General features: G+C 43.3%; 1 protein-coding gene across 2 annotated transcripts; it reads left to right on the top strand.

Moving 5' to 3' along the window:
• Positions 1-13532: 13532 nt before the first annotated feature.
• On the top strand, positions 13533-17813 carry LOC134510909 (prolactin-like). 2 transcript variants are annotated; one of them, XM_063324115.1, is made up of 5 exons: positions 13533-13622; positions 13725-13876; positions 14002-14109; positions 15507-15677; positions 17400-17813. In XM_063324115.1, the coding sequence occupies exons 1-5, from the start codon at positions 13592-13594 to the stop codon at positions 17592-17594; spliced, it is 657 nt and encodes a 218-aa protein (XP_063180185.1). In that variant the 5' UTR covers positions 13533-13591; the 3' UTR covers positions 17595-17813. The 2 variants fall into 2 exon arrangements, with proteins under 2 accessions (XP_063180185.1, XP_063180183.1); XM_063324113.1 differs by having other exon boundaries at positions 13559-13876.
• Positions 17814-26522: the final 8709 nt, after the last annotated feature.

The raw sequence follows: 26522 nt of genomic DNA, 5'->3' as shown, positions 1-26522 counted from the left end.
CTAAGAAATACGAGAGGATGAGGAGAGCAGACTGGAAGGATCTTGTACTCCTGACAGATTCTGCTTGGTTCAGGGTAGGAAGATTTTTACTTCTCTGCACTTTTCACACAAAGGTCAGTTACAGCAGATAGATACACAGCAAATTTTACCTTGCATGACTGTTTCTTCCTTTTGGAAGGACATTCTGGCCACCCATTCTGAATAAATCCTGTCCTGGGAATGCAAAAGATTATTAGGAAACACCGAAATGAAACCTTAACTTACATTACAGTAATTTGGTATTTAATGATTTCCTTTGGCATGAGTTAGATGTAAACATATGAGCACAATAATTATATATATATACACAATTACTCATTCCAATTTGTTTTATTACAAGTATGTCATTTTTCATCCTTGTCAACTACAACACACAACAGGACCAGTGAGTTCTTAGCATTTGTTGGTATGTTGATTTTTTCCAAGGAGTTTTGACAGAGACACGTGAAAGACAGACACACATTCCATGTGACAGTAAACGAATTTAGAGACAGCAGCCTCTATAAATAATCTATGCTCATCATCTTACATAAGAAAGTGGAAGGTTAGCCACTTATTCCAATCTATTAAATGGTTTGCAGCAGTTTGGTAAGAAAACCTACAGGCTTTCTCACTATCATTATGCTGTCACGTGGCTAAAGTCAGGGAATGACAGAAGAATAAAGCCCATAAGCATGTGAATATAAAAGGAAGTACAAGTCAGTGATTTGGAAACACACAAAAAACCTCTAGAAAAAACAACATTAAGAGAGCAAGAAGGAGCAGTTTTTGTTTTCTGATTCTGAATAATTTGTCACTTTATACAATATTTATTAAAAAGCTACAAGAGTATAATTTGGAACTTCCTACAGATCCCAGAACATAAATGCCCAAAGCACGTGCACCAGTCCTGCCTCAGCAAGGAGCACCCAGTCTGTTCAGGGCAGGATTCCTGAGGTTAGACCACAGGAACCGAACAGGGGCTTTATTACTAGACAGAAAAACTCCTTGCACCATCTTGGATAAGTCACTTTTCCACTCAATGTTTCTTCCATCTATAAATAATCAAAAAACACCTCCTAACCCCTAAGTGGGACAGTGCATACTGTTAGCGCTTCCTATGAGAAAGAGATCTGGTTCTCTGCCTCCCCCGACCCTTGAGTACTGCTGCCATGGTGAGCAGGGACTAGAAAAGCCTTTGAGTTAAGGGAACAGCATTTGTTCAGCAGAAGTCACGTACAAGACAGCTATGAGCTATAAGCTGTCCTACACAGGTATCCTGTAAGCTTCAGGGCAGGGAATCTTAGCAGTAGTGCAAATCCAGGAAAAACATTTGTCAAGGAAAATAGGAAAGACTGTTCCTGTCGCATACAGACGTATGAATTCCTGGCACGTTGAGGAAAAGTTTAAAAAAAAAAAAGAAGTCAATTATCTCCTTGGTTTTCATTCTGCAGGTGTAATGGGGCCAGCTGCCTGCTAGCTCGCTCGCATTCCTCCTTGGAATGAAAGAATTGGAGAACTGGAGAGAGGACATAGTTTCCACACCTTGTTTCCACTCCACCCATGCAGCCTGGCCAACATACTGGCATCTTAGTGAGCTAAATAAGAAAATACTGCTCATGGAAATAGTTCAGAAAATCCCCAGTCACCCTCCCTTAAAAAAAGGAAAAGTAGGGAAGGTGTTATGACTGAAGAGCGTCTTGGATACACAGCCTCCACAGATCATTAGGGAATTGCATATTAAAAATGACTTCTCATCTTTTTCTGTTATTTTTTATTGTCATTCAGGCAGGTAACAGTGCCTATCACAAAGGAGGCTGTGTACTTCCCTGGTTCCTGATTCCTTATCATTTCCCAAGCCTTGCTTTTTTCAGATTGAAATGACCAAAAATTCAGGATCTAGTGAATATGAATTGATTTTCTGAAAGACTTCAGCCTGAATCATTGGGGATGTTTCCAAACAGAGGGAGGGAGGAAAAAGGTTGTTCTGCTTACGTTCCAAAAAGATCAGGCAACATTTTCTTTATAAAATTCCAATACTCTTCTTTCACCTCCTCTTTCAAAGTAGAGATTGGACACATGATATCAGGAGTTGTTTTCATATCTGGGATAGGTATTTTTTTTATTCTTGTGTAAATCCACCCTCATATGGTCAAATTGTAACCCTTTGGCAAAGAAAAACACTCTGAATACATGCAATATAACCTTCTTGGTATTAGCTGCAAGCTTTCCAAGCGATCCAACTTCCACTCAGCATCCCCCATCACAGAGATGATGAAATGATTAAGGACCTTGGCCATGACACTTGAATTCAGAGTATGCAACATCTCGTCTGCTTTGCCTCTGCTTCCATGCTGTGCTCTGAAACCCTGGAAGAGGAAATTGCCCTATTGAAATACTGAGAGGATATGGATCAGTCCTGTGTACGGCAGTTTGGGAAGTACAGGTGGAGGAAAGCAGGACCTGAATTTGTCCTACCAAGCTTCAGGTATGTCCTACCAAGCTTCAGGTATGTCCTATCAAGATTCAGGCCTGACTAGTGAGAAGATAGATAGAATGGAGCCAAAAGTCTGTTGCAAGGAAGGGAATGAAGATTGGGGATTAATGAAGACAGATTATGGGGCAGATAGGATAACTAGAAGCTTAGTTTGAGGAGAAAGACTGCTAGGAGAGGTAGGAAGAAAGGATGCAATGGGTTGAACAGATATCTCAAAACAAGAAGGCTGGGGAGAACTGGAGAAAATATCCAGATACTAGGCATATTTAGTGAAGGGAATACTTAACCATGTGTCAGTGTCTCAGTATCAAAGAGACAAGACTAAACCAGAGATCACTTGTATCCGACCACAGCACAGCCCCTTTACAACATGAGACGGAGCAAAATGTTCCCAGGTCTCACTAAGCGTCACCTTAGTGTCAGCCAGTATCTTTACCCTTTCCCCAGAAATAGATGACAACTTACCACTGCTATCAATTTCTCACTGTAAAAGAAAAAGTCTGAAAACAGACCTCAGGGTTTGAAGCAGAGACAGGTGAAACTACATATTTTTTCCCTTATGGTAGGGGCGAAAGAAAATGCCTCTTGAGAACAGCAGAGCTGGGACCTAAACAAAAGATTTTTATATCTGAATTCAGTAAAGGTAGTGCTTACATATGAATTTTTTCATAATCTGATATGAGACCGTTCCTCAAGACTATTCATATCGTTTTCATCTCAAATTGACTGTCCAAATGGGTATGTAACTTCACTTTGCCTCTCCACTTGTTTGTAAAATAGTTATGATAGCATCTCCTCAGGAATATTCTGGGATAATAAATTAATTAATACTTGTGAACAGACAGAGATATTCAAGAGCAATAGAGAGAATCCAGGAGGAAAACGATTATGTATGTAGAATGGGTTTGAACAGTGTGCAGTAAATAAGGCATGGGAGCCTTAAATGAACAGTGAACAACACAGTGAAAAGCAAGAGAAAACCTAAACTCACCAGCTGCTTACTGAGCCAAATACAGTATACTAACCAGCGCAGAAAACCTGTGGAAAAAAATGCCATTCAGTCATGGCACTAAAAGCTATTACGCCTGTATGCACAAGGAGTGTGAAGGAAGATTCCATGGCATACTTAGTATTTTCAACTGCAGTAAGAAGCATCTTATAATAACAAATTTCTTTATAATATCTGAGAATATGAAAAAAATGTAGCAGAAATTACGAAGTATTTGATAAAATGGAGGACTCGTATATTTATGTCGTTTTGCCCATGAGTCCTGCTATAAAAAAGCAAAGCTTGAGGTCTTGCCAACTACTCTGTGCTGCAAAATATTATCATGCCAGTGGGGAAGACACAGCTTGGCAACACCTGACACTAGCCAGATGTTAAATGAACTGTAGTTAACTTATGTGCATACTACACTCATAAAAAACTTGGACCTTTGGTACCTCTCACATGCTTCTCTTCTGCAATGATGATTTCAATATGGTGGCAGATGGGAAGTCACAATTTAAAGGAAGAATAATTTCAAATCTGTGGACAGTCTTGAAAAAACAAAATATGCATAGGATAATGCTATTGTCTCCTTCCCTACTTCGCTAAATGCTCTAAATAATTTGATTTCCTAAACAGAGGACATAGCATGTATTTTTTCCAGATGGGTATTACAGAACTAACCCCGGGCGTTACAGTTCATTTTCTACTGTTCATGCTTATCAATAATACACACTCAGGACATGAACCCCTTCTCTGTGACAACAAAAGTGTGAACCAAAAGTAATTCATCCAAGTTAGTAGAGCTATAACGGCACAATGGTCTAACACAGTGTTTACTACAGTCATAGAATCACAGAACGGTTCAGGTTGGAAGGGACCTCAAAGATCATCTAGTTCCACCCTCCCTGCCATGGGCAGGGACACCTCCCACTAGACAAGGCTGGGCTGCTCAAAGCCCCATCCAGCCTGGCCTTGAACACTTCCAGGGATGGGGCATCCACCACCTCTCTGAGCAACCTGTTCCAGTGCCTCACCACCCTCATGGTGAAAAATTTCTTCCTGATATCTAATCTAAATCTACCCTCTTCCAGTTTGAAGCCATTACCTTTTGTCCCATCACTACATGCCCTTGTAAAAAGGCCCTCTCCAGCTTTCTGGTAGGCCTCCTTCAGATACTAGAAGGCTGCTACAAGGTCTCCAAAAGTCAGCCAAAGCTGACTAGAGATTTCAATGGGCGCTAGGGTATCACCCTTAGATTGCCTCCAGCGTATGATGGAAAAAGATATTTCCTTAAAAATCTCAGATTTGGAGTAATGATCTTGCCTGAAATTTATCTCCAAAGAATGTTGATTGTGAGCTAAAGAATGCGTTTTTGCTTGAGGCACCTACAAACACTAAATGTGTAATTTTACCTTTATGTTCAAAAAAGGTTTCTTCAAATACAAGTCCATCTCCTTTAAAATTCTACACACCTCTTTATTATGCTACCACTGATCCTGCTGACACAGGGGAAGCATGGCTAACCTTGAAATATTTAGTATTGCTATAGCTCATCAGAGGTACTATACAGACTACCCTATATGGACACTGTAAGGAGTAGAAAGGGTGGTGATGTACCTTTATAGTGAGGGTGCAGCTTCTTTTGACAAGACTGGCATCCTTTATAGCAGTTTAGAGGAAAATGAAGTTCCACTGAACATTTTACAAAATCTGTAGCTGGTAAAATATGACACCTCATCTCTCTCTGTCTTTTTTAGGCAATAAAATCATTTGTAGATATTAAATAGTACTACTCAATCATGCCTTTCTCTTTTTTAAATCTATTTTTATATTCTTTTCTTCTTATATTTTATAAATATTTTACATTTATATGTAAGTGCATTCTTCAATGGAATTGTACATCCCAGAGTGCAGAGCTTATTTTCTCCTAACGTTTCAATGTCTAAATAATATCAAATATTTTAATTATAGATTCTATGTTTCAAGTTCAAATTCAGTAGTTTGTTTCTCCAGGCCACATTCAGGTGTTGTAAGATTGAAATATACAAAATCTAATACAACATACATAAATTTGAAATAATTAAATTTCACGAACAAAAATTTGTGTAGAAAAGGATCTAAAATTCAAAGTCAAGACCTAATAGGGTATATTACCCTTTCAAGTTTCAGGAAAGATCAGTTTTTATAGAACTGACCTTTCCCTGTGATTGGATCAGTCCCTCCAAATCATTAATATTAAGTAAATAGTCTATCAGGTAGAACTAAATTCACACATACAAGCAATCCAACTGCAGTCACCAGAGATGAGAATGGAAATATCCTCCTCTTAAAGAATAAACTGAAACAATATCCAAAAAACCCATCATTTCATAAATAAAACATTGAGACATTGATTTTCCCACTTGACTTGTGTGATGCTTAGTATGGCGGATATCACTGATTTACAGTAATCTCTTTAACGTGGCAATTTTTTGTTCAGACACTCCACATAGACCCCAATCCATCGTTACATGATTGATTCTACCTCTTTGGCAGGATGTATAATGAAGAGTTCCAAAACTTAAAGTACCTGAATTTGTAACTGGGTTTTTACCTTCAGTTTTACTGAATTTTTATGTGCATACAGTTCTTCTCTAAAATAGCACAGCAGTTCACTCTGATGAGTAGGCAATAGATCAGCTAAGGAATTAATCATAGAATCATAGAATAGTTTGGGTTGGAAGGGACCTTCAAATTCATCTACTCCAACCCCCCTGCAATGAGCAGGCAAAACTTCAACTAGATGAGGTTGCTCAGAGCCCCGTCCAACCTGACCTTGAACGTTTCCAGGGATGGGACATCTACCGCCTCTCTGGGCAACCTGGTCCAGTGTTTCACCACCCTCATTGTAAAAAGTTTCTTCCTTCTATCTAGTCTAAATCTACCCTCTTTTAGTTTAAAACCGTTACCCCTTGTCCTATCGCAACAGCCCTGCTAAAAAGTTTGTCCCCATCTTTCTTACAAGCCGCCTTTAAGTACTGAAAGGCTGCAATGAGGTTACCCTGGAGCCTTCCCTTCTCCAGGCTGAACAACCCCAACTCTCTCACCCTGTCCTCATAAGAGAGGTGCTCCAGCCCTCTGATCATTTTCGTGTCCCTCCTCTGGACCCACTCCAACAGGTTCATGTCTTTCCTGTGCTGGGGGCTCCAGAGCTGGATGCAGTACTCCAGGTGGGGTCTCACGAGAGTGGACTAGAGGGGCAGAATCACCTCCTTTGATTTGCTGGACTCACTTCTTCTGATGCAGCCCAGGATACGGTTGGCAATCTTCTCCGGAGAGATATTTCAAAAACACATTTCTCTACTTGTTTTCTACCATCACAGTCACAAATAGTAAGGAGGTGGTTTTCCTGGCTGCTAAGGATAATCTTCGTAGCCCCAGAAGTGGCAAACACGCAACATCTGTAACAGGTTGTCCAGGAGCGAAGTAGCAAGAGAAGCAGCACTCCTGTGCCACTTGATGGGTCAAGCATATGCTCCACCAGTTCCAGGTCTACATTTGCAAACAGAAAATGAGATTCCTCTGCCCTCACTTACTAAGCTCCTCTGGCAATCAACAGGCAAAACCAGGCACCACCAGAAATTAGTAATGAACACCTCTCTCCAGATGAACCTCAGAAAGTGTCCGTTTATAAACTCTAGATGCCTAAAATTGGAGGAGAGAAATCCTATCCTGAATGACTAGAAGAGGATCACACTGCATGCTCTGAACTGATGTTTCTCTTCAGTATTTTACAAATGAAAGAGGACAAGATCCTTCCCTCTAGATTTTTGTCCCATAAAGGCCTGGTGCTCCACGGGAAAAATTCTTATTTCAATGCCTTGTTTTCCGGAGTGCTGAAAGGAGGATATGATCTTTTATGGACATTATTCTTTGGGTCAGAGTAAGGCCATAACCAAGAGAATGCAGAAGAGAACAAGGTGGGTCTGTGGAAGGAGAGCTGAGGGAGGTACACTTTATTCTGTTGAACCATCTTCCCCAAATTTCCTGTGCGAGCTGCTCTAGGTGATGCTGCTCTGGCAGGGGGGGTGGACTAGATGATCTCCAGAGGTCCCTTCCAACCCCTGTGATTCTGTAATTCTGTGATTCTGTGAAATTAACATGACAAATGCAGAAAGCAGATCCAGCAGCTGAGGCCAGTCTTCAACCAAACTACTTTTCTATAATGCCATGGATCGCAGCAAACATACCAAACGCATGCACATCTCCAGTTCAAGCTCTCTGAGGTGCACAGAGAATAAAAATAAAATGCTTTCTATGGAAAAAAAAAAAAGAGCTGTGATTTCCTTGTTTCCTTTAGCTCTTACATGTTTGAGCTGAAAGCTAAGCACACAAAAGCACATGTTGAAGAGGCAAGCTGAGATTTCTGTTGGGACATAAGGAGAACAATATGGAGCAGGAAAGGCAGGCTCCAAGTGGCAGTAAGAAGCAGTAGCTGAATTTTTTGCTTTTGCTGATGAGATTGTAAAATGCAAGACAGACTCCTGTAAAGCCTTCACATAAAACTGGAGAAGAAATGGTGAGGGTTCTTTGTGTAAGAAAGTAGAGAAGCAGCAGGAGAAACAGTAAAGGGTATGCTTGTACAAGCCAAGAGAGGACAAGGAAAGCAGGAGGCTTTATAGATGACAATGGAGAGCTTTGATTATAATATATAGATATAAACAAAAGAAGATTCAGTGGAGACCAAAACAGAGAAACGAGACTGAAAAGAGCATAAAAGGGAGAGAAATCTATTTGGTGAATGTAAACAACTTTTCAGTGAGTGAAGAGTTATTAAAAGAGATGGAGGGTGAGGAAGGATTTTGCCCAGAGAGACAAATGGAGGCAAGGACTGTTGTTTTAAGATGAGGGGACTAATGAATAGTTATACTGTGAAGAAAGAGTGAGAGGAAGGAGGAGAAGAAGTATATAAAGGCAAGAAATATACAACCGAGAGCAAGACGAGGTTTGCTAACAATTCATTTTTAATGTATAATTGGGCAAACAGACAATTTTTCAGATTCACTCTGAGAAAGGTCATGTTTGCCCAAAAGCTTGTTTCCATTTTTTCCAGCTATATAAATTGATCGAATGAAAAATACTATCTGTTCTTACTTACCTTGTATTGTCTATGTCTTTGGATTTTCAAGGCTGCAACTATCAAGAGCAATCCAAATCAAGACAAAACCAGTAAATTTGGTGATTAGAGTATAGTATATAGGGTGGGAGACAGTGGATTGGACACAGCTTTTTTCAAGAGAGGAGAAACAGAAGATCAGAGAAGTTAGAAGGGAGAAGAGAAAAGCCAAACACTTCTACATGAAGTGATGAAAGCGAAGTATGCCTTTTTCTTTATAGAACTAGGAAAAAACAGCCTTCAGAAAATGACCAACCCCTTCGAGTGGATAGTCAGCTCTTTTTTCATTTCACTTCTAAGATCCAGGTTACGTAGTTTCCATATTGTTTTATTCAAGAGCTCATATTGTTAACTTTCCGAGCAAAAGCATGTGACTTGCCCCTTCTCATGCCATAAAATGTGCCTGTTGCTATGCTATAAGAAAAGGGCCAATCAATAGCGGGCACTATTTGGTTGAAACAAACTTTTCATTTCAGCTTTTACTCTTTCATGATGTAAATTTAGGAGTGATTTTGAATACATAATGAACTCCGGTTGGTCTTGCACTGTAAAACTTGGAAGGAGGAGAGGTCTGATGCTGCCCACTCACTCTCCTGCCCACGGTAGGATGAAGACCACTGCTGACTGTCTGAAAGCTGTTTGAAAGTTTATAAGAAAGGTTAGGTAATGATGGAGATTTCACGGTGTCCCTGAGCAATCTGTTCCAGTCCTTAACTCTCCTAACCATTAAGAAGTTCTTTCTCATATCTAATTTAAATCTCCCTCATTGCAGTTTAATCCCATTATATCTTGTATCCATAATGAATATGGTGAATAATTGATTCCCTTCCTTTTTCCTGCTACCTTCTGCATGTCTGAAAACTGTATCCCTGCCTCTTCTTTCCCTGCTAGGGAGTAAACAGCCCCACTTCCTTCAGTCTTTCCTTGTAGGCCATGGGGTCTTTTACCCATTGATCATCCTTGTTTTTCTCCTCCGGGCTCTTTCCATCTGGCTCATATCTCTCTTGAAATGGGATGTCCAACACTGAATACAGTATTCTAGTGGAGGCCTTACAAACACAAGGGATGGCAGAAGAATTCTTCTTCAAAGTACATACCCCAGATTGCAAAACAAATGAAATAAACAAGGCAAAGCAACAGTAAGATACTACTGACTTGGATTCAGCTTGTTATTTCTTACAAGTCATGATCCGCCTTTAGTGCAACTGCTGCCTTGTTCTCTGTAAGTTCCTGTCCAGTATAGTTCTTTGCGTTTTTCTTTACTGAACCGTACCTTACTTTCTTCAGGCCATTTCTCTAATTTTCAAGATCATGTTAACTTCTAAAATGCAAGTGACTTCTTCCAGTTTGGTGTCATCCACAAACTTAAAACACCAGTGAAGAGCCAGAAAAAACAATTCTTTGGATATTGATATGTCACTGGTTAAGAAAACATCATTCATTTTCAAAACTGGAACCTTAAATAAAACTTTATCATTTCTTCTAAGCTGTAATGCATTTTTTTGCTGTGCAAGTCATTTACATTTTACACAGCACAAGTTCACAGCTCCTTCATAACTCACAAATTGTCTTAACATTTTAAGGAACCTTTTCTAGGATAAGATTTGCGTATGTCAGTATTTCTCCAAGACATGCGAAAACCAAAAGAGAAAGGCTATTTGCCAATAAAAATAAGTCACTGATCTACGTTCTTCCCATATGCACACTATCAGTGTTTTCCAGATCCTGTCATATGTGTGATTTCTCATTTTCTGCTAGCTATCAGAAATAATACTAATATTCCAAGCCTTTAGTTGGACCACAAGCCAGAAGTATTTTATCAGCTACCAAAGAGCTCAGAGCTATCGCCAAGGCTTCCTGTATGATCCCCCACTGGCTCAGCAGCTCTAACCACTGAAATGAACTGCGTTGTTTTGTTCACTAGAGGTAAAGCAGAGGTAAGAGAATGGGAACAACCTCTGCTGAATAGCGTAGATCATTAAACACATTTTAATGAACTGCTTTTAAAACTAATTTTAGAAATTCAAAAACAATGAGGGATAAAAAGTATCTGAATGGACCCATGGTGCTATCAAACTTTAGAAGTGACTTTGGGGAATTTTGGAGAAGGGAGTTTGGTCTGTTGGGTTCAGAGATGTATTGGTTTGAAGGGCTGGTAGAGACTGAGCAGCGTGTGGACTAGCCCAATAGTGAGATTTCTAGTATTTGCATATATCGATCCAACTCCGTCAAGAAAAAAGTACGTTCTTTTCAGATATTGCACGCACTTACCTAAATGAAATCTAGCTAGCTCAGCGCACACCAGGGCAAGACAAGTTCCCTGGAAGGTCACAAGATTTGTGGGTAACTCTCGGTGAGAAATAACCTTCACTGGAAATGTCTGTGTGAATGAAGGCAATGTAGACTGTGTGAGAAAGACATTTGAATAATTCCTTCTCATGTGCTATCTTTTCAATCTTTCTTTGGGCGAAAGGAAATCCAAATCTCTTTTTTTCCCACCTATAAATCAGTCTTGTTAACAAAAAGCCAAATCCTTGAGCAGATGCAAACAAGGAAAACAGAACCCAGGCAAAGAGCACAAGAAGGGAAAGAGGACCCCTACTTAGCAGTGGCTTCTCCTGGCATTTTCCGCACGAAGGTCTTCACCTCTCAACATTTTGAATCTGTGCACGTCCCAAAATGCGTCAGCTTTGACAGGCTTTGGCGTTCAGTGGATAGCCGTGCAGACACCTACTCAGAGCCTAAAAACTGACATCTAACTCCTTGAAGAAGCTCTTATTTTCAAAATATAATTCCTTTGGAAACGGAATGCATTTGCAGGTGACAATTACTTTTAAAATTTGGCTAAAGAAGTAGCTGCCTCTTCTTTTTTTCTACCATTTTTTTAGCATCCACACAGACTATAGAAGACCAAGGTAGTCTCTTCCTTGACCCAGAGCTAGTCAAACTCACATCTTCCACGTCCAGAGGGGGTCCTAGTCACCCAGATGGCCTTAAAAAGTGGGGGAGAGGGACATTTTTCAACATTCTGGTGGAGGTATGGACATTACATTTTCCATAAAAGAAATTGGGATTAGGGACTAGGAAACAGATACATGACTGTAGCATCGTGGCTGCGGTAGTCACAGAGGAAAAGATGACAATTCCATAGAATCATAACATCATAGAATGGTTTGGGTTGGAAGGGACCTTAAAGGATCATCCAGTTCACACGCACACACACCCCCCATCATGGGCAGGGACACCTCCCACTAGACCAGGCTGGGCTGCTCAAAGCCCCATCCAGCCTGGCCTTGAACACTTCCAGGGATGGGGCATCCACAACTTCTCCGGGCAACCTGTTCCAGTGCCTCACCACCCTCACAGTGAAGAATTTCTTCCTAATGTCTAATCTAAATCTCCCCTCTTTTAGTTTAAAGCCATTACACCTTGTCCTATCGCTACATTCCCTGATAGAAAGTCCCTCCCCATCTTTTCTGTAGGCCCCCTTTAAGTACTAGAAGGCTGCTATAAGGTCTCTCCGGAGCCTTCTCTTCTCCAGGCTGAATATCCCCAACCCTCTCAGCCTGTCTTCACAGGAGAGGTTTTCCAGCCCTCTGACCATCTTCATGGCCCTCCTCTGGACTTAGTCCAACAGGTCCATGTGCTTCTTATGTTGGGGGCCCCGGAGCTGAATGCAGTATTCCAGGTGGGGTCTCAAAAGAGCAGAGTAGAAGGGGAGATTTCATGTCAGATGTATCCTCATTTCTAAGCAAACTACTCCCTTGGCAGTGAAAAACCTTCAACAAGAAGGGCAGAGCTGACTCATTCACCAAGTCATAAGAGCCACCAGTTACAGCAGTCCTCCAGCTAACCTCAGATTTGAATACCCATGGGCAGAGAATGTGCCTAATTCCAGCTCTACCAGACTCTGAGCTGTTCCCATTGGATTTCAAAGGGGTAGGGTGCCAAAACCCAGAAAACACAGCAGAAATACCCTGTACACAGGTTCCCCTGTTGGTCAGCTTGAAGCAGCTCCTAGTTTGACCTGTCAGCAGCGCTGAACCTCATAACAAGCATCTCGGCTTTCCTTGTATGTCTTGCCGGGTTGCTCAGGATTTCACACACAGAAATTGAGGAGAGCAACTGAGTCCATACAACTTGCACCGCTTTGGGGATCCTGATCTGAGTGATTTGCTGTATTACTCCCTTAACCTTTTAGCCATATGGGGCATCACGGGGCGTCTTCAGGCACGCTTGCACCACCAAGCATGCAGTCACCAGCTATCACACTTTCAGTGGTCTTACCTCTGACCAGCTGAAAGAGAGCAGGGAAAGCAGATCTGATCTTAACAGTGTCATTAGAAGAAATAGTTAAGAGAAGAACGTCATCAGGCCAGGCTTCTGTCCTACCCCCCACGTTGCTCCATTGCTGTCCTTGTATAAACCCCCCGTTATCACTGACAAGAGCAGTTTATTTGCCTGGTCTCAGCTGTCACATCCTTACCCCCTCCGATGGCAGTGGGCGTGCTAGTAGAGACCTGGCCACGCCACTTCTTTGCGGGAGCAGGAGCCGCCCCCCTCTGACCACGGCGGGGGGGGCTGTGACACCGACACCAGGGTAGCCCCCTCCCCACGGCGTCGGGGGGTAGCATCCCCACCACGGAACCTGGAGCACCCGTGGGCTGCCGGGTGGGGGAGGCAGATGGTCCCGTCCGTGCCAGGGTCTCGCCCGCCCGCCCGCCCGCCGAGCCGGTAGCCCCGCGGGCGGCTTGCTCACGGTGGCCGCGGGCTGGGCGCGTCAGGCAGGGACCCGTCATGACCTGGAGATCCCCCCCCGCGCCTCCCCTGCCGCCCACATCCCCACCCGCCATATATAGGGGACGCGGGGGCAGCTCCGGCGCCGGCCGATCCCAGCCGCTCCGCGCCGGGCGGCGGGCTCCGCGGCGACATGGCCATCGCCGGGGCGGCGGGGCGAGCAGGTGAGGGAGGCGGGCAGGGCGGAGGGGAGCTGAGCGGAGGGGGCCGGAGCCGGCCGGGCGACCCCCCCCCGACGCCCCCCGACGCCGCCGGGCTCTCCGCAGGTGCCGCCGCGGCGCTGGCGCTGCTGTGGCTGCTGGTCTGCGCCCCGGGGGAGGCCGGCTGCCGCCTCCTGACCGTGGCCGATCTCTTCGACCGGGTGATCCGGCACTCGGGCAGGATCCACAGCCTCTCCACAGCGCTCTACGCCGAGCTGGTGAGTGCCAGGCCGGCCCCGCCGCCGCGGAGCGGGCTCCCGCCGCCCTGGGACCGGCGGTCGGCGCGGGGGGGGGAGAGCGGGGGGGTGCTCTCGGTGTTTCTTTAGGTATTCTTCCCCCATAGGAAAAACATTTTCCTCCCCGTGACAACGAGCTGGGGAAGCCCGCTCGGAAGTGCCACACGTCGGGGATGCTGACCCCCAACGGCAAAGAATACGCCCAAAAAATCCCGGTAAGGCTGAGCTGCGGCGGGGAGCGGAGACGGGGCGGGCGGGGGGGCACAGCGGACCCCCCGCGGGGCTGGGGGGGCTGAGAGAGGGCTCCGCGGGTCACACCGCCTCCTTCTCCCCCCTGAAGAAAGGGGAAAATACCACCCGTCCCGTCAGAGCCCCGAGATATTTCACCCATCTCGCTGCGGTGGTCCCTCACCCCAGTCGAGCTGGAGGTGGGCAGAGGTTTTTATGCCTCTGGTGCTTCATCATCAGTTTGGATTGAAGAAGCTGGTAAGTTTTGACCCCAAACAGGTGCACATGACAGAGGTATTGCATATGAATCATCATTTCGTTCTATTAAAAAAGCTGTATATGGTTCCATATGCTTAAATTATGAGTTGTAATAGAGGTATTGCAGTAGTACTTTGTGCAAATGACTGACAGACAGACATCCCTTTGATTTTGTTGTGGCAGTCTCTGTAGAAGGGAAACTTAGGGAGCTGTGCAGGTGACAGATAAATTAATCAGTGTCACTGAAAAGTACAAAAAGCAATCAGGAGAAAGAAATAACAGTCATTATCTCTGAATCGGTAGTTAGATAAGGGGAAAAGAGCAGCAAATTGTTTTAGACATGTAATGGCAAAGAGGAAAAAATCGTTATTAGTTTAGAGAAGAGCAGGAGGAGTTTCTTTAGACAGAGAAAAAGCAGATTGTAAAGTTGAGGATACAACAGCGGGAGAAACTTTTGCCTCTAGGAGGAGGCAGATGGAGACAAATGTTAACGCTTTGCTCTTTGGTTGTGATGGAGTGAGGAGCTTCCCCCAAGACATGTAGAAGCTCCCCTGGAGGGGAAATGAGAAATGAAGCCCTGCCTGCTTTAGGAGGCTTTAACCAATCAAACTTCTCTCTGAATTTATTTTGCAAGAGAAGTCTTATGGCCATTGAGCTTCTGTTAGAGAAGCCCTGACCACCAGGCACCTTCTGGGAAGTGTGTCTGCAGCACACCTCTAACCACACAGCTACAACCACGGCAGGTGTGAGGAAGCACCTGCACTTCCACACCAGCAAACAGAGATGTCTAGAGGAGGCTCCTTGGGCTCTTGAGACATCTAGGAGTTCCAGAAAACTTTTTCAGTACCAAGTAAGCTTGACAGGAGTGCCACCATTTTGCGGATGCTGCAATCCACAGCTTTAGGTATTAACAGAGTTTAGGAATCTAAGAAACCTGAAAACAAGACAAACACAACTTCTGTGAGTTGCTTATATCTAAGCTAATAACCAGAGACAGATCCTTGAGTTCTGAAATTGCAGATGTTAATCTTAATCTCACTGAGATTTCACCAGGAGACTGTCTAACAGTGTTCATACGACCTGCTGCAAACTAACAGAGAAATTCTTTACTGTTTTCATTTATAAGAGAGAAGAATTAACTCACTTGATACTGAAACTTTTGCAAGCCTGGAAAGAACCACTTTCCCACTTTAACCAGCACCATCAAGAGCTTCCTGATGACAGCCTTAGCAAAGCTAAGCAAATCAGCAATATGGTACACGAGCTGAAGACTGGAGTTGAGAAAGTAACAGAAAAGGCAAGATTTTCAATGTAGCTTTTATTTACACCAGTCAGGTGGTGTGAGTGACTTTGTCGGGGGGGAGAGGGGCAATGCCTGCTCTCACTTGGTCTATGGCCTTAATGCCAACAGAGGGTCTGATCCAGCAACGCTGGACTTTGTTAGAGATACAGGAATTTTTCAGCCAAAGGATGTGACTTAGTTTATGTGCTGGCAGATACATAGATGACATTATATATGCCCATATGTGTAGAACAATATTTTATTAATTTGAAATATATGAAAGAAAGGCACAAGTACAAAGACTAGAGCCATTTACAGCTTCATATAAGAGCAGTAATGACTTGAATTTTCTAGGGCAGCAGGGGAGATGTGGGTAAAGCATGACAAATACTTAATTATTGTTTTCAGTTTTATTTGGATTTACATCCCAAGTAATTCAAGTATCACTGCTGTCCGCTGCAAAGAGCTCCTTCCTAAGGCAAGAATTTTATGCTGGGATAAATTCTTCAAGACAACAGTGGCATTGCTGAAGTCAGATGCCAGTCACAAAACAATTTCAAAACTCCACTCCAAATTCTGGCAGATCATATATAAATTATTGGATGCAATTTTTTGTCATTTCCATTTCTGTCTTCTTATTACTAGCTACGAGTCCTGATCTTTGTATTTCTTGTGCATTCATGCCTAAACTTCTTTGTAGTTTGGGCTAAACAGAAGAGGGCTGCGTGTCCATTCTCTGAAATGGCTACACTGCCAAGGTGTCTGTTGCACTAAAAAGCGAATAATAAATTAATATCTTACACTAGTAGATCACCTTTCAGCTTTATGAACACAGGTGGGGAATAAAAGTTTTAAAATGATAAGCAGCTCATCACTGGAATAGGAGGAATTGTACCCTGCTCTGGAATGCAGCCCTGATGAAGGTGACACTGAGAGCTACAAATGGAAAGAGTCCATCTTCCCAGTACAGCCAAGGTTCGGGGTTAAAATGGCCTTAAAGTTCAAAGGTGTTCAACCTCAAAGCTTGACCTTTGTTGGCTTCATTCTGTAACTGAAGCAAGCCATCAAACTCTAAGCTAGCTGCACCCTTCTGGTATATTTGCCCGATTTTCTAAAACAACTTTGAAGGAATTACTAAGCAGGAAGGCTTTGAAGTTTTGACCTCTCTGTACTATGGGCATACCACAAGGTAGAAATATAATTTAGAAAAATGAAGCAAACAATGCAAATGCATTCCAATATTTTGCAGCCATGTCTTTTCTTTAAGACACTTATTCTAAGCTTGGTTCTGTTGTGAAGCTCCTACTCTGAGGGCTGGTAACAGCCTGTAGAGTTCACCAAGATAAACAGCACTGGTGAATGCTCACATTCGAAGCTACCCTTCACAAAAGTCATTAAAATAAATGGCTAAAGAATTTCAAGAATGATTTGCTATATTACTTCAAGAGGAAATAATGATTACCAAACGGGTTCCTCTGTTTACACTCAGATGGAGTTACAGCCCAGTATTCTTGCATTACTAGTATATCAGTCTAAAGGTTGTATAGATACTGTTAAGATTAAAAGACAATGTTATTCTAGGTAAGGAACTTCACATTTATCTTCAATAAGCATGTGAAAGGTCTGGAGTTGAACAGCCCAACATAATGATGCTTCGGTTGACTTCCGCACTAGTATTTTAAAGATTTGTTGTATGTGTAGTTACGAGTTGTACTTCTTTTCCTGTTTTCAATACAGATGCAGTCAATGGGGATCATCAGCAATTCGTTAAATGGAATGACATCATCTGAAGCCGCTGGTTTATCAATTAGTAATGAAGCAAACATGATGAGTGACTCCGACTTTATTCACTGTTTCAGGAGAGACTCCAATAAAGTACAAAGCTACTTAAAAATCCTTAAATGTAGGATTATGCCAGAAAATAGTTGTTGAGTTGTAGTCTCTTGACAAGTAATCTTCAGCATGTTGTTTATAAAGATGAAAAAATAGAATTTATAAATTACCACATTTGCAGTAATTTTAATAGGAAAGTGGTTTTGAAATTCTTTGGCAGCTCCTTGACACAGTTGACCTATGCAGATGAAATATTAAATAAAGCATCGTGTGTGTATGTGAGTTAACGCATCAGATAGATAGATAAAAAGGAGTACTCTAGCAGTAGATAAATAAATGTCCTTGCACACTGTGACAGACTGTATTATGTCTGATTCACGCAGTTTAGATATATACATAGCTGAAAGTGAAATTCAGTTTGTTAAACCTCGGTACAAATACATCTATATACTATCAATAAAGTATATTTTTATGTAAGAAAAAAAAAAGTTTCCCCCTATTTCTACGTACATAATTACCTGCAGAATGTTGCTTAACGCTGAAGAGTGGTGTTGCTGTCATTCAGTTCGTGTAACTGCAGGGCCCATGGCAGACTTTTTTGTTCATAACATACTTACTAATTTTTATGGGCCTTCACGCGTGCCCCATAAGATCTAGTTCCTAGCACTTTTATTCATTTTGAATGCTCTTTTATACCTGTGATGGCCTCACTGATTTCAGCAGAAACTCCTAAAGAAAAAGTTTCTATCTGAAAGGTAAGTCAGAATTCTGGTCCAAATACCATTTCGGTCCGAGGGCTGAGGATGGCTGACGCAGAAATAAGTCTCTTTCCCATAACACGTGCTGACACAGGGCTTGGGGTTTGCAGTAATGATGACAAACTCCACAGTAAATAAAAATCTGAAAGCTGTCAGATATTTTATAGCAATCACGTTTTCCTAGCAGTGGGGTGGTGCTGACGACCGTTTCTAGAGTAAAACAGCTTTGCATTCAGATCCTGAATGAGGCATTTATAATCAACATGGATTTATCTTTAATATTCTTGACTATTTCATCCCTGAATGCTCTTTTCTGGCCTCCCCTGATCTTGATGGTTGTTGACAGTAGCTGGAGCTTGGGCTGCCAAGAATGGAGAGTAAAATGCTGGTGATTATTTAATAATGATACTGGATTTGGGCTTGAGAAACTCAGCAGGAAAACGTTTCAAAGAAACATTTATGTGGAACAGAGGAACAACCTTTTCAGTTGCATCTCCGTAACTGCAGATATCCTCAGGTATCTGCCATCTAGTAGACAGCTGAGGTACTTTCTCAGCTAAAAGCTGTGAATGTTCACCATTCCTATATTGTCCCTGCCGTGCCAGGTATGGTAGGAATGCAAGGGGTTATACAGTGCCTGTCCCGAAGATGTTACTAGCTGCAATTCCTTAGGCAGTACGGCACCATGAACACACAATGCAATACAGCACTCGTGCAAATTTTGAAGAAATTCTGGAAATAAAGCACAGTTCCAAAGAGACTAAAGGAAGGTTCCTCCGGGCAAACCGATGGAACCAGAGAGGGATGCTCTGCCTGCCTGTCACCTAGCGCAGCCGCAGACTCAGAGGATGGCAGCACGCTGGCGTGGTGTGTCTCCTGTGCCACCAAGGGATTATCGCTGCCCTTGAAACGCCGAAACCGGGAAAGCGTGCGTTCGCTGAGGAGAAAACCGGTGTCAGGGTGGGGTGTCACCCCGCTCCAGCCCGGCGAAGAGACGCCGTTGTCACAGCAGGCCCGACAATGTGTTCTCCACCAGAAGCGACAGGTGACAGACATGGAAGGGGCTGACGGAAGAAGGCTCCCCCCGGGACTGGCAGTGCCGGCCCCGTCCCGTCCCGCTTCCCGGGAACCCCCGGCCGGGGGTGACGCGCTGAGCCCTGCGATGCCACACGGGGGCGACGCGGGGACCAGCGGGCGGGAGGTGGCCGTGGGCACCGCGAGCGGAAGGTGGCCGTGTCCCCCCGGGCGGGAGGTGGCCGTGTCCCCACAGGCGGGAGGTGGCCGTGGGCACCGCAGGCGGAAGGTGGCCGTGTCCCCACAGGCGGGAGGTGGCCGTGTCCCCCCCGGGCGGGAGGTGGCCGTGGGCACCACGGGCGGGCGGTGGCCGCGTTCCCACAGGTGGGAGGTGGCCGTGTCCCTCCGGGCGGGAGGTGGCCGTGGGAGCTGCAGGTGGGAAGTGGCCGTGTCCCCACAGGCGGGAGGTGGCCGTGTCCCTGCGGGCGGGAGGTGGCCCCGCGGGAGCTTGGTGGCTCTCAGAGCATGCTGCAAGGTGACTTGGAAATCAACCGTATTGGCTACTAGGAAGTTCCGCAGCTGGGAAGACACCAGGGGCTGCAGCTGAGGGGCAGGTGGAAAAAAATGTTGCAAATGGAGCAGATCATAAAAGTAATTCTCATCTCCTTCACAGGGCAAAACCCTGGGAATGCTTTGCTGTAGTGAAACATGAAAACAGAGAAAATGAGGAAGCGGGTGCCACAGGAGGAACAACAATGCACCAAAGTATTACCCATAGTCATTCATACTCATTTGGCGTCACTAATTAGTGTTACATTTCAAGATTTGCCTTTGGCTGAAGCAAGGCGCGTTGGTAAAACAAGTGCTTTCCTATATTGCCGCCCTGCTTCCTCTTTTGAGTGAGAAAACAACTGAGCAGTTGGTTGAAAAGGGCATATTTTTCCCTCTGGTCACCGATGCCTCCAACAGAAATACCAGTGATGGTTGCCTTTTACACAGGGGGATACTTCATCTCCTGCAGGATTTCTCTCCAAAACAGCAGTGAAGCTAGTTAGGAACCTTTGAAAATGTAAAATTGTGCACTACAATCCAATGCTTTGGAGCTTAAGAATGCAGCATTTGCGTCTGAGAATATTAAGAGAAACAACTTTGCAAATTAATGGAAAAATCAGAAATTCAGGACTGGCTTTCAGTGAAGTGCTGGGCTCATGTGCATCTATCTGTAACCATGTATCTTATACGTAAATCATCATGTAATTTCAGTTTGCAGAACAACCTGTATCCATTAACTTTCCTTGTCAGCCAAACAAATTTAAGAATTAAAAATATCTGCATTGTTCTTCACACCTTATTCCATGAAATGTTGCAGGGTAGCCCCAGAATACTGACTTTTTTATAGTCCAATTCATTTTTTCCAATCACTTTTGTACGTTAGAGATTCCCTTGTCATAACTTTTCCATTTTTTTCAGGATGATGAAGGATGATAGAGACACTCTCGGTGACTGAAAATGCATTTTGTTTCTTTTATAATGTGCTAAATGGCTTTGATAGTGTATGCTGAATTTAGACTGAACTGGATATGTGCTGATGTTTGCATGATAGATTAAGTGACAGATGTCACAAGAGGGACTTGTCGTTCAACTCTGATCTAAAACCATATGAGAGCAAAGCAGAAACAAATGGAAACAGACTTCATTGAACAACAGGCATCAATGTTCAGCTACCCTGTATTACATTCGGATGTTGACGCGCAAAGCAAAAATTACTTGGGAAAAGCTAAGAATTCCTCGAGGGCTGGATGTTTATAAAAGGTGAGATGTCTGTGTGTTTGAGTGCATACTGGAGGATCGCTGTTGAGATGTTGCCTTGCGACATCCCCCTCCACCATGCCCAGCTTCATTGCTTAGAAATACAACCAGTATCCACAGGAAACCAACCTGGCAGCTAATTTAGGTGCGAGCCCACATGGGGAGCATCTCGGCTCCAGGTTTATGTACCTCGGTTTACCTTGTACAGCAGCACTCATCAGGCACAGAACTTACTTAAAAGCACGTTCATCAAAGACTTCTACAGTCAATGGCAATTCTGTCCACTGTGAACCTATCCCTGTGCGGGTCTTTTGGTCTCCCCATGGTCCAAAACTAAGTCTCAAGTTAATTGGGCCCTAATTTCTCTCTGGGCTTTTCTTAAGGCACTGAATTTACAGCTAACTTGCTTGAAATTGGTTTGTCTTCCCTTCTAGTTTGTGAAAATCAGTAACAGTCTTCTTGGAAAGAGCACGCTGAGGCATGTGAATGTACTTAATTTATGTCGATCTTTTGACTGCAGAACATATATTCGTCAGAGGAGCTGTGTGGCTACAGTGATGGCAACCGGTATTTAAAACCCAGTACTACTAAATCCCAGTGGATAAAACAAATCTGATGTATTACTGCAGCTCAGGAGTGACATTTGACCGTTGTACTATTGTTCTGACACTGAAGTTAGCAATGCAGTTTTGTGCCTTAAAGGAGTCCTGTTCTCCTCAGCAGATCGTAACAATTAATTCCTGCTTGGCAAAGAATCAATACAAACAGGAGAACTGTTAGAAAATTATTTTATGCTATAAATCTGTGCAAGCAAAGTGTAAGTGCTGACACAGGTGTGGTCAGCAAAGCCAGCTTTTAGCAATGTTATATGAGGTCCACGGAGGAGCTAGCTGGCCTCTCATGTTCACAGTTGTTTACACGCAATAAAATGTGACTGTGGCAGATGTAGGCTGGCATAATCTGTATTATTTGTAATACCTCTTAATAGACCAAGAGCCAGGCCTAGAAATGAAAATCGGCACCTTTTTGTTAGGTATCAGAGAAGCTCCTTTGAGCGCCTGACTTAAAGAACAGACTTTCAAGATCCACAAGCAGAGTCGTCTGGAGGATCTCCAATAGGTGGGGCGAGAAAAGCCTCTCCTGTTCCTCAGGCTGCTTGGTTGTGCAGCCAGACCCCCGTGTCAGCAGCGCAGCCCGAGGGCACGGGAGCCTGCAGCTCCGGTAACAAAGTGAGTACTGAGTCTTGGCCCTTTCTCCCTTTCCCTGTTGTATTCTGTATTACATTAGCATTGATAAGTTGCCAGACTAAACAGAGAGGTGCCCAGCAAGTATAAGTATCTGCATTGTTAATGGCCTCTGAAGACTTGGTTTTTTTTTAATTGCAGTTTGGAATTTGAGGTACCTGAACTCTACCCAGCCCCAGGATCCCAATGTCCTTCATTATATTCTACAGTCTGGAGCTGCAGTCTCAAAATGCCACACGTAGGAAGTACCTGAGATAGATACCCTACAACCATGCTGCAAGGTCATCCGCCAGGTCATACATTTGAAGTCAAAGTGATACATTGCTGGTTTTAACCGTGAGATGCCATAGGTATCTACCATGTCACCCCGTAATACCAGATGCATTCTATGCCTTACACCTCTGCAATGCGCCCGTCACAAAGCACTTCAAACACCTTCTGGGTATTTTGTGTACAATTTGTGCTTTGTTCTTTTATAACTAGTGTGCACGCATTATTTGAAGACATAAACCTCCTGGAGAAACTGGCTGCCCATGGCTTGGATGGGAGTATTCTTTGCTGGGTTAAAAAATGGCTGGAGGGCCAGGCCCAGAGAGTGGTGGTGAATGGAGTTAAATCCAGTTGGTGGCCAGTCACGAATGGTGTTCCCCAGGGCTCAGTATTGGGGTCGGTTCTCTTTAATATCTTTATCACCTCAGTAAGTTTGCAGATGACACCAAGTTGGGTGGGAGTGTCGACCTGCTTGAGGGTAGGAAGGCTCCACAGAGGGACCAGGACAGGCTGGATCGATGGTCTGAGGTCGATGGTATGAGGTTCAACAAGGCCAGGTGCTGGATCCTGCATCTGGGTCACAACAACCCCATGCAGTGCTACAGGCTTGGGGAAGAGTTGCTGGAAAGCTACCTGGCAGAAAAGGACCTGGGGGTGTTGGTCGACAGCCGGCTGAGTACGAGCCAGCAGCGTGCCCAGGTGGCCGAGAAGACCAACAGCAGCCTGGCCTGTATCAGGAACAGCGTGGCCAGCAGGAGTAGGGAAGTGATCATCCTCCTGTACTCGGCACTGGTGATGCCCCACGTCGAGTACTGTGTCCTTTTTTGGGCCCCTCACCACAAAAAAGACATTGAGATTCTGGAGTGGGTCCAGAGAAGGGCAATGAAGTTGGTGAGGGGTCTGGAGCACAAGTCTTATGAGGAGCAGCTGAGGGAGCTGGGGTTGTTCAGCCTGGAGAAAAGGAGGCTGAGGGGAGACCTTATCGCTCTCTACAACTACCTGAAAGGAGGGTGTAGAGAGATGGGGGTCGGTCTCTTCTCCTAACAAGAAATAGGACAAGAGGAAACGGCCTCAAGTTGCACCAGGGGAGGTTTAGACTGGATATTAGGAAAAAATTTTACACTGAAAGGGTTACGAAGCATTGGAACAGGCTGCCCAGGGAAGTAGTGGAGGCACCATCCCTGGAGGTATTTAAAAGACGGGTAGACATAGTGCTTAGAGAGATAGTTTAGTGATGATTTTTGTCAGAGTTAGGTTGATGGTTGGACTTGATGATCTGAAAGGTCCCTTCCAACCCAGGCAATTTTATGATTCTATGAAAACAAATACTTACTACTTGGTCCTTCATACAGAAAAGACTGGCACTGTAAGTATATCATACTTTTGTATTCATGCTGAGTCCTGGTTCTCATTTACCAAGTTTTCACAGCATGGACTGGAGGGAAACTTCTTTAAATAGCTTAGAATGAGAGGAATCAAGGTTGTATGTGTTATGGGCCTAAATCCATTTTGACTGAATCAGACTATTTTAGGTATAATTCAAAATTCACATGTATACATTTAGGTTTTTTAAGAAAGCTTGATCAGCGTTTTCAAGTGAAGAATGTTTTATCTGGCATATTGAAACTTTATTCTAGCTGTGGAATAAGAATACTGGTAGGACGTGTTAAGAGGTTTGGAAGGTCGTGAAATGGTGTAAGTTTTAATAGGCTACAGTGAAACCAGAACTTGCTCAATTTAAAACACGTATAACATTATAACTGTGAAACCAATTCTGCATGAGCCTTGCTTGATCTTTGCCTCAGTGAGACATCCTTCAGATGTACTCTGTTTAGCACATGGGCTTAGAGTTTTGACAGCGGTTCCCATTTGGTGCTTGCAACACCATCAACTGAAAGAATTTCCCAAGGAACACACTGAATTCCATCTCCCCTCTCCAGAAATGTTGCTTCTAATACTGATGCTCGATGGATTTGCAGTAAAAGACTACGAACAGCTGTCAAGACTCCCTTTCCCTGAAAGGTGAGATGGGAAAATCCCAATCACCCCCACCATACACTGATTTCCTCCAAAATGGGAAGCACTGATGAATACCCACACACACACGTACCTCCACTTCACCATTTGATGGTAATTTGGAAATACCTGCATGCCCTTCACTGTAAGCAGACACAAGCAAATGCCATTTCAGAAGAATCTGGGCCACCAACACTTGCTGGTCCTTCAAGTAGGAGTTAGTCAAGCAGGGCAGGACTACGACTTCAACAGGACAATTGGACAGTAAATTCATCCCCATGTGTTTGCAATCTGTCTGTTCATCCCTAAAGCTTTCAGGCAGAATATGAGTTAGTTCTCAGATTTCAGTTGCAGGACAGGACTAAACTTCTCACGTTACCGAATAGCATATACACATGGCATACTAAATGTCTGCAAGTGCCTTCTGAGGGTAGGTATCTAGGCAGCTTACACTAATGAGGGTTTGTGACCACAGGAGGAGACACCTCTTAATTTTTCTGTAATTTCTTTTTTCTTTAAAACAAGCATAGGAAATCACATGCAAAGAATGACATATAGTGCAGGACTAGGACTGCACAGTTGACCACTTAGAAGGCAAGACATGCACAAGGTGGGATACAAAACTAGCCTGATCGCGCATAAAGTTTATGATACAAGCTTCGTCACTGCAATCTCAAGTTATTTAGCTGCAAATGTATCTAAACTTCACCTGCCAGATAATACAACCTAACAAGGGGAATAGTAGATCATCCACCAAAAGGTAAAACGTTAAATAACAATTTTATGGCTTTTTGGAAGATGTACGATACAGTTCAAAAAGCTTTGGAGCTCAAGGCAAGAATAATTAGAAACATTCACAGCATGTGTGATGACAAAAGCCAGACTAGATTATCATAACCATGTCTTTTGGCTACAAAATATATGAATCAGCCAGAAATTAAATAGTCCCTAAAAAACCATAATGTTGTCCTAAAGGTTTTGCCTGTAACATAAAACACCTTCAGTCTTTCTTCTCAACAAATGCATTTATAAATATATGATAAAGAAAAAAAAAGTTCTGCTCCCATTTTGAGCCATAAAGACTTGCAAATAAACAAAAAATTATACTTAAATTCATAGAGTGATTTCCTTAAAGTGGATGAAGCAAGCAAATTATTTTAAGTAAAGCAGTTTTAATAATATTATTTCAGGCTACTTGTATTATACAGAATATACTGTCCTGTCTTTGATACAGATATATGCTAATGCGTACTTATTGGCACCAGTTTAAATGGGAATAAGTCAGGAATAAGGCAATATGGTGTGCCATCTCCTTAAGTACTTCTCCGAGATGGCTGTAGTGGCAGTTTTTCCAATTATAGTTCTGTTGCTTAGAGCATTTGGGCTACAATTCTGCGTAACACCATTACAGTTTTGAAACAGAGAAGAAATTACAAGAGATTGCACTAACAGTCTGACAAATGCCACTGGAATTCATAGTTAAGAATGCCAGAAGGTTCATCCACAGGAGAAAAGATAGGAGCTAGCGAACTGTGCTTCCCAGCACGCATTCAAATCCAAGTGATTTAAAGACGGAATATTTTATAGGATTGGTCGGTTGTCTTTTAGTATTGAATACTTTACTAGGGTTATCATCTGACCTGTGACCATGCTATTTAAAACTAACTGAATAGTGATAGATGAGGACAGATGGAGGAAACACTAAAAATCCTTAACATTTGTCTGATATGAACCTATTGTGTCATTCAATGGATCTCAAAAAGAACCCAAAGTAACTTACGGTCTTGAGGGAAATAGGGTTATTCTTACTTTGTGCACAAGATAAATTAATTGGTCTGACTGCAATGAGAGATAGAAGTGATTCTCTATCAGTATGTTTTTAATGAATATCGTATACAGTGCAGATGTATAAATCA

This window comes from Chroicocephalus ridibundus, chromosome 1 (genome assembly GCF_963924245.1).
Source record: "Chroicocephalus ridibundus chromosome 1, bChrRid1.1, whole genome shotgun sequence".
Classification (NCBI taxonomy): Eukaryota; Metazoa; Chordata; class Aves; order Charadriiformes; family Laridae; genus Chroicocephalus; species Chroicocephalus ridibundus.
Note: the sequence above shows the minus strand (reverse complement) of the source record. Positions and strands in the feature narration are given on the sequence as shown.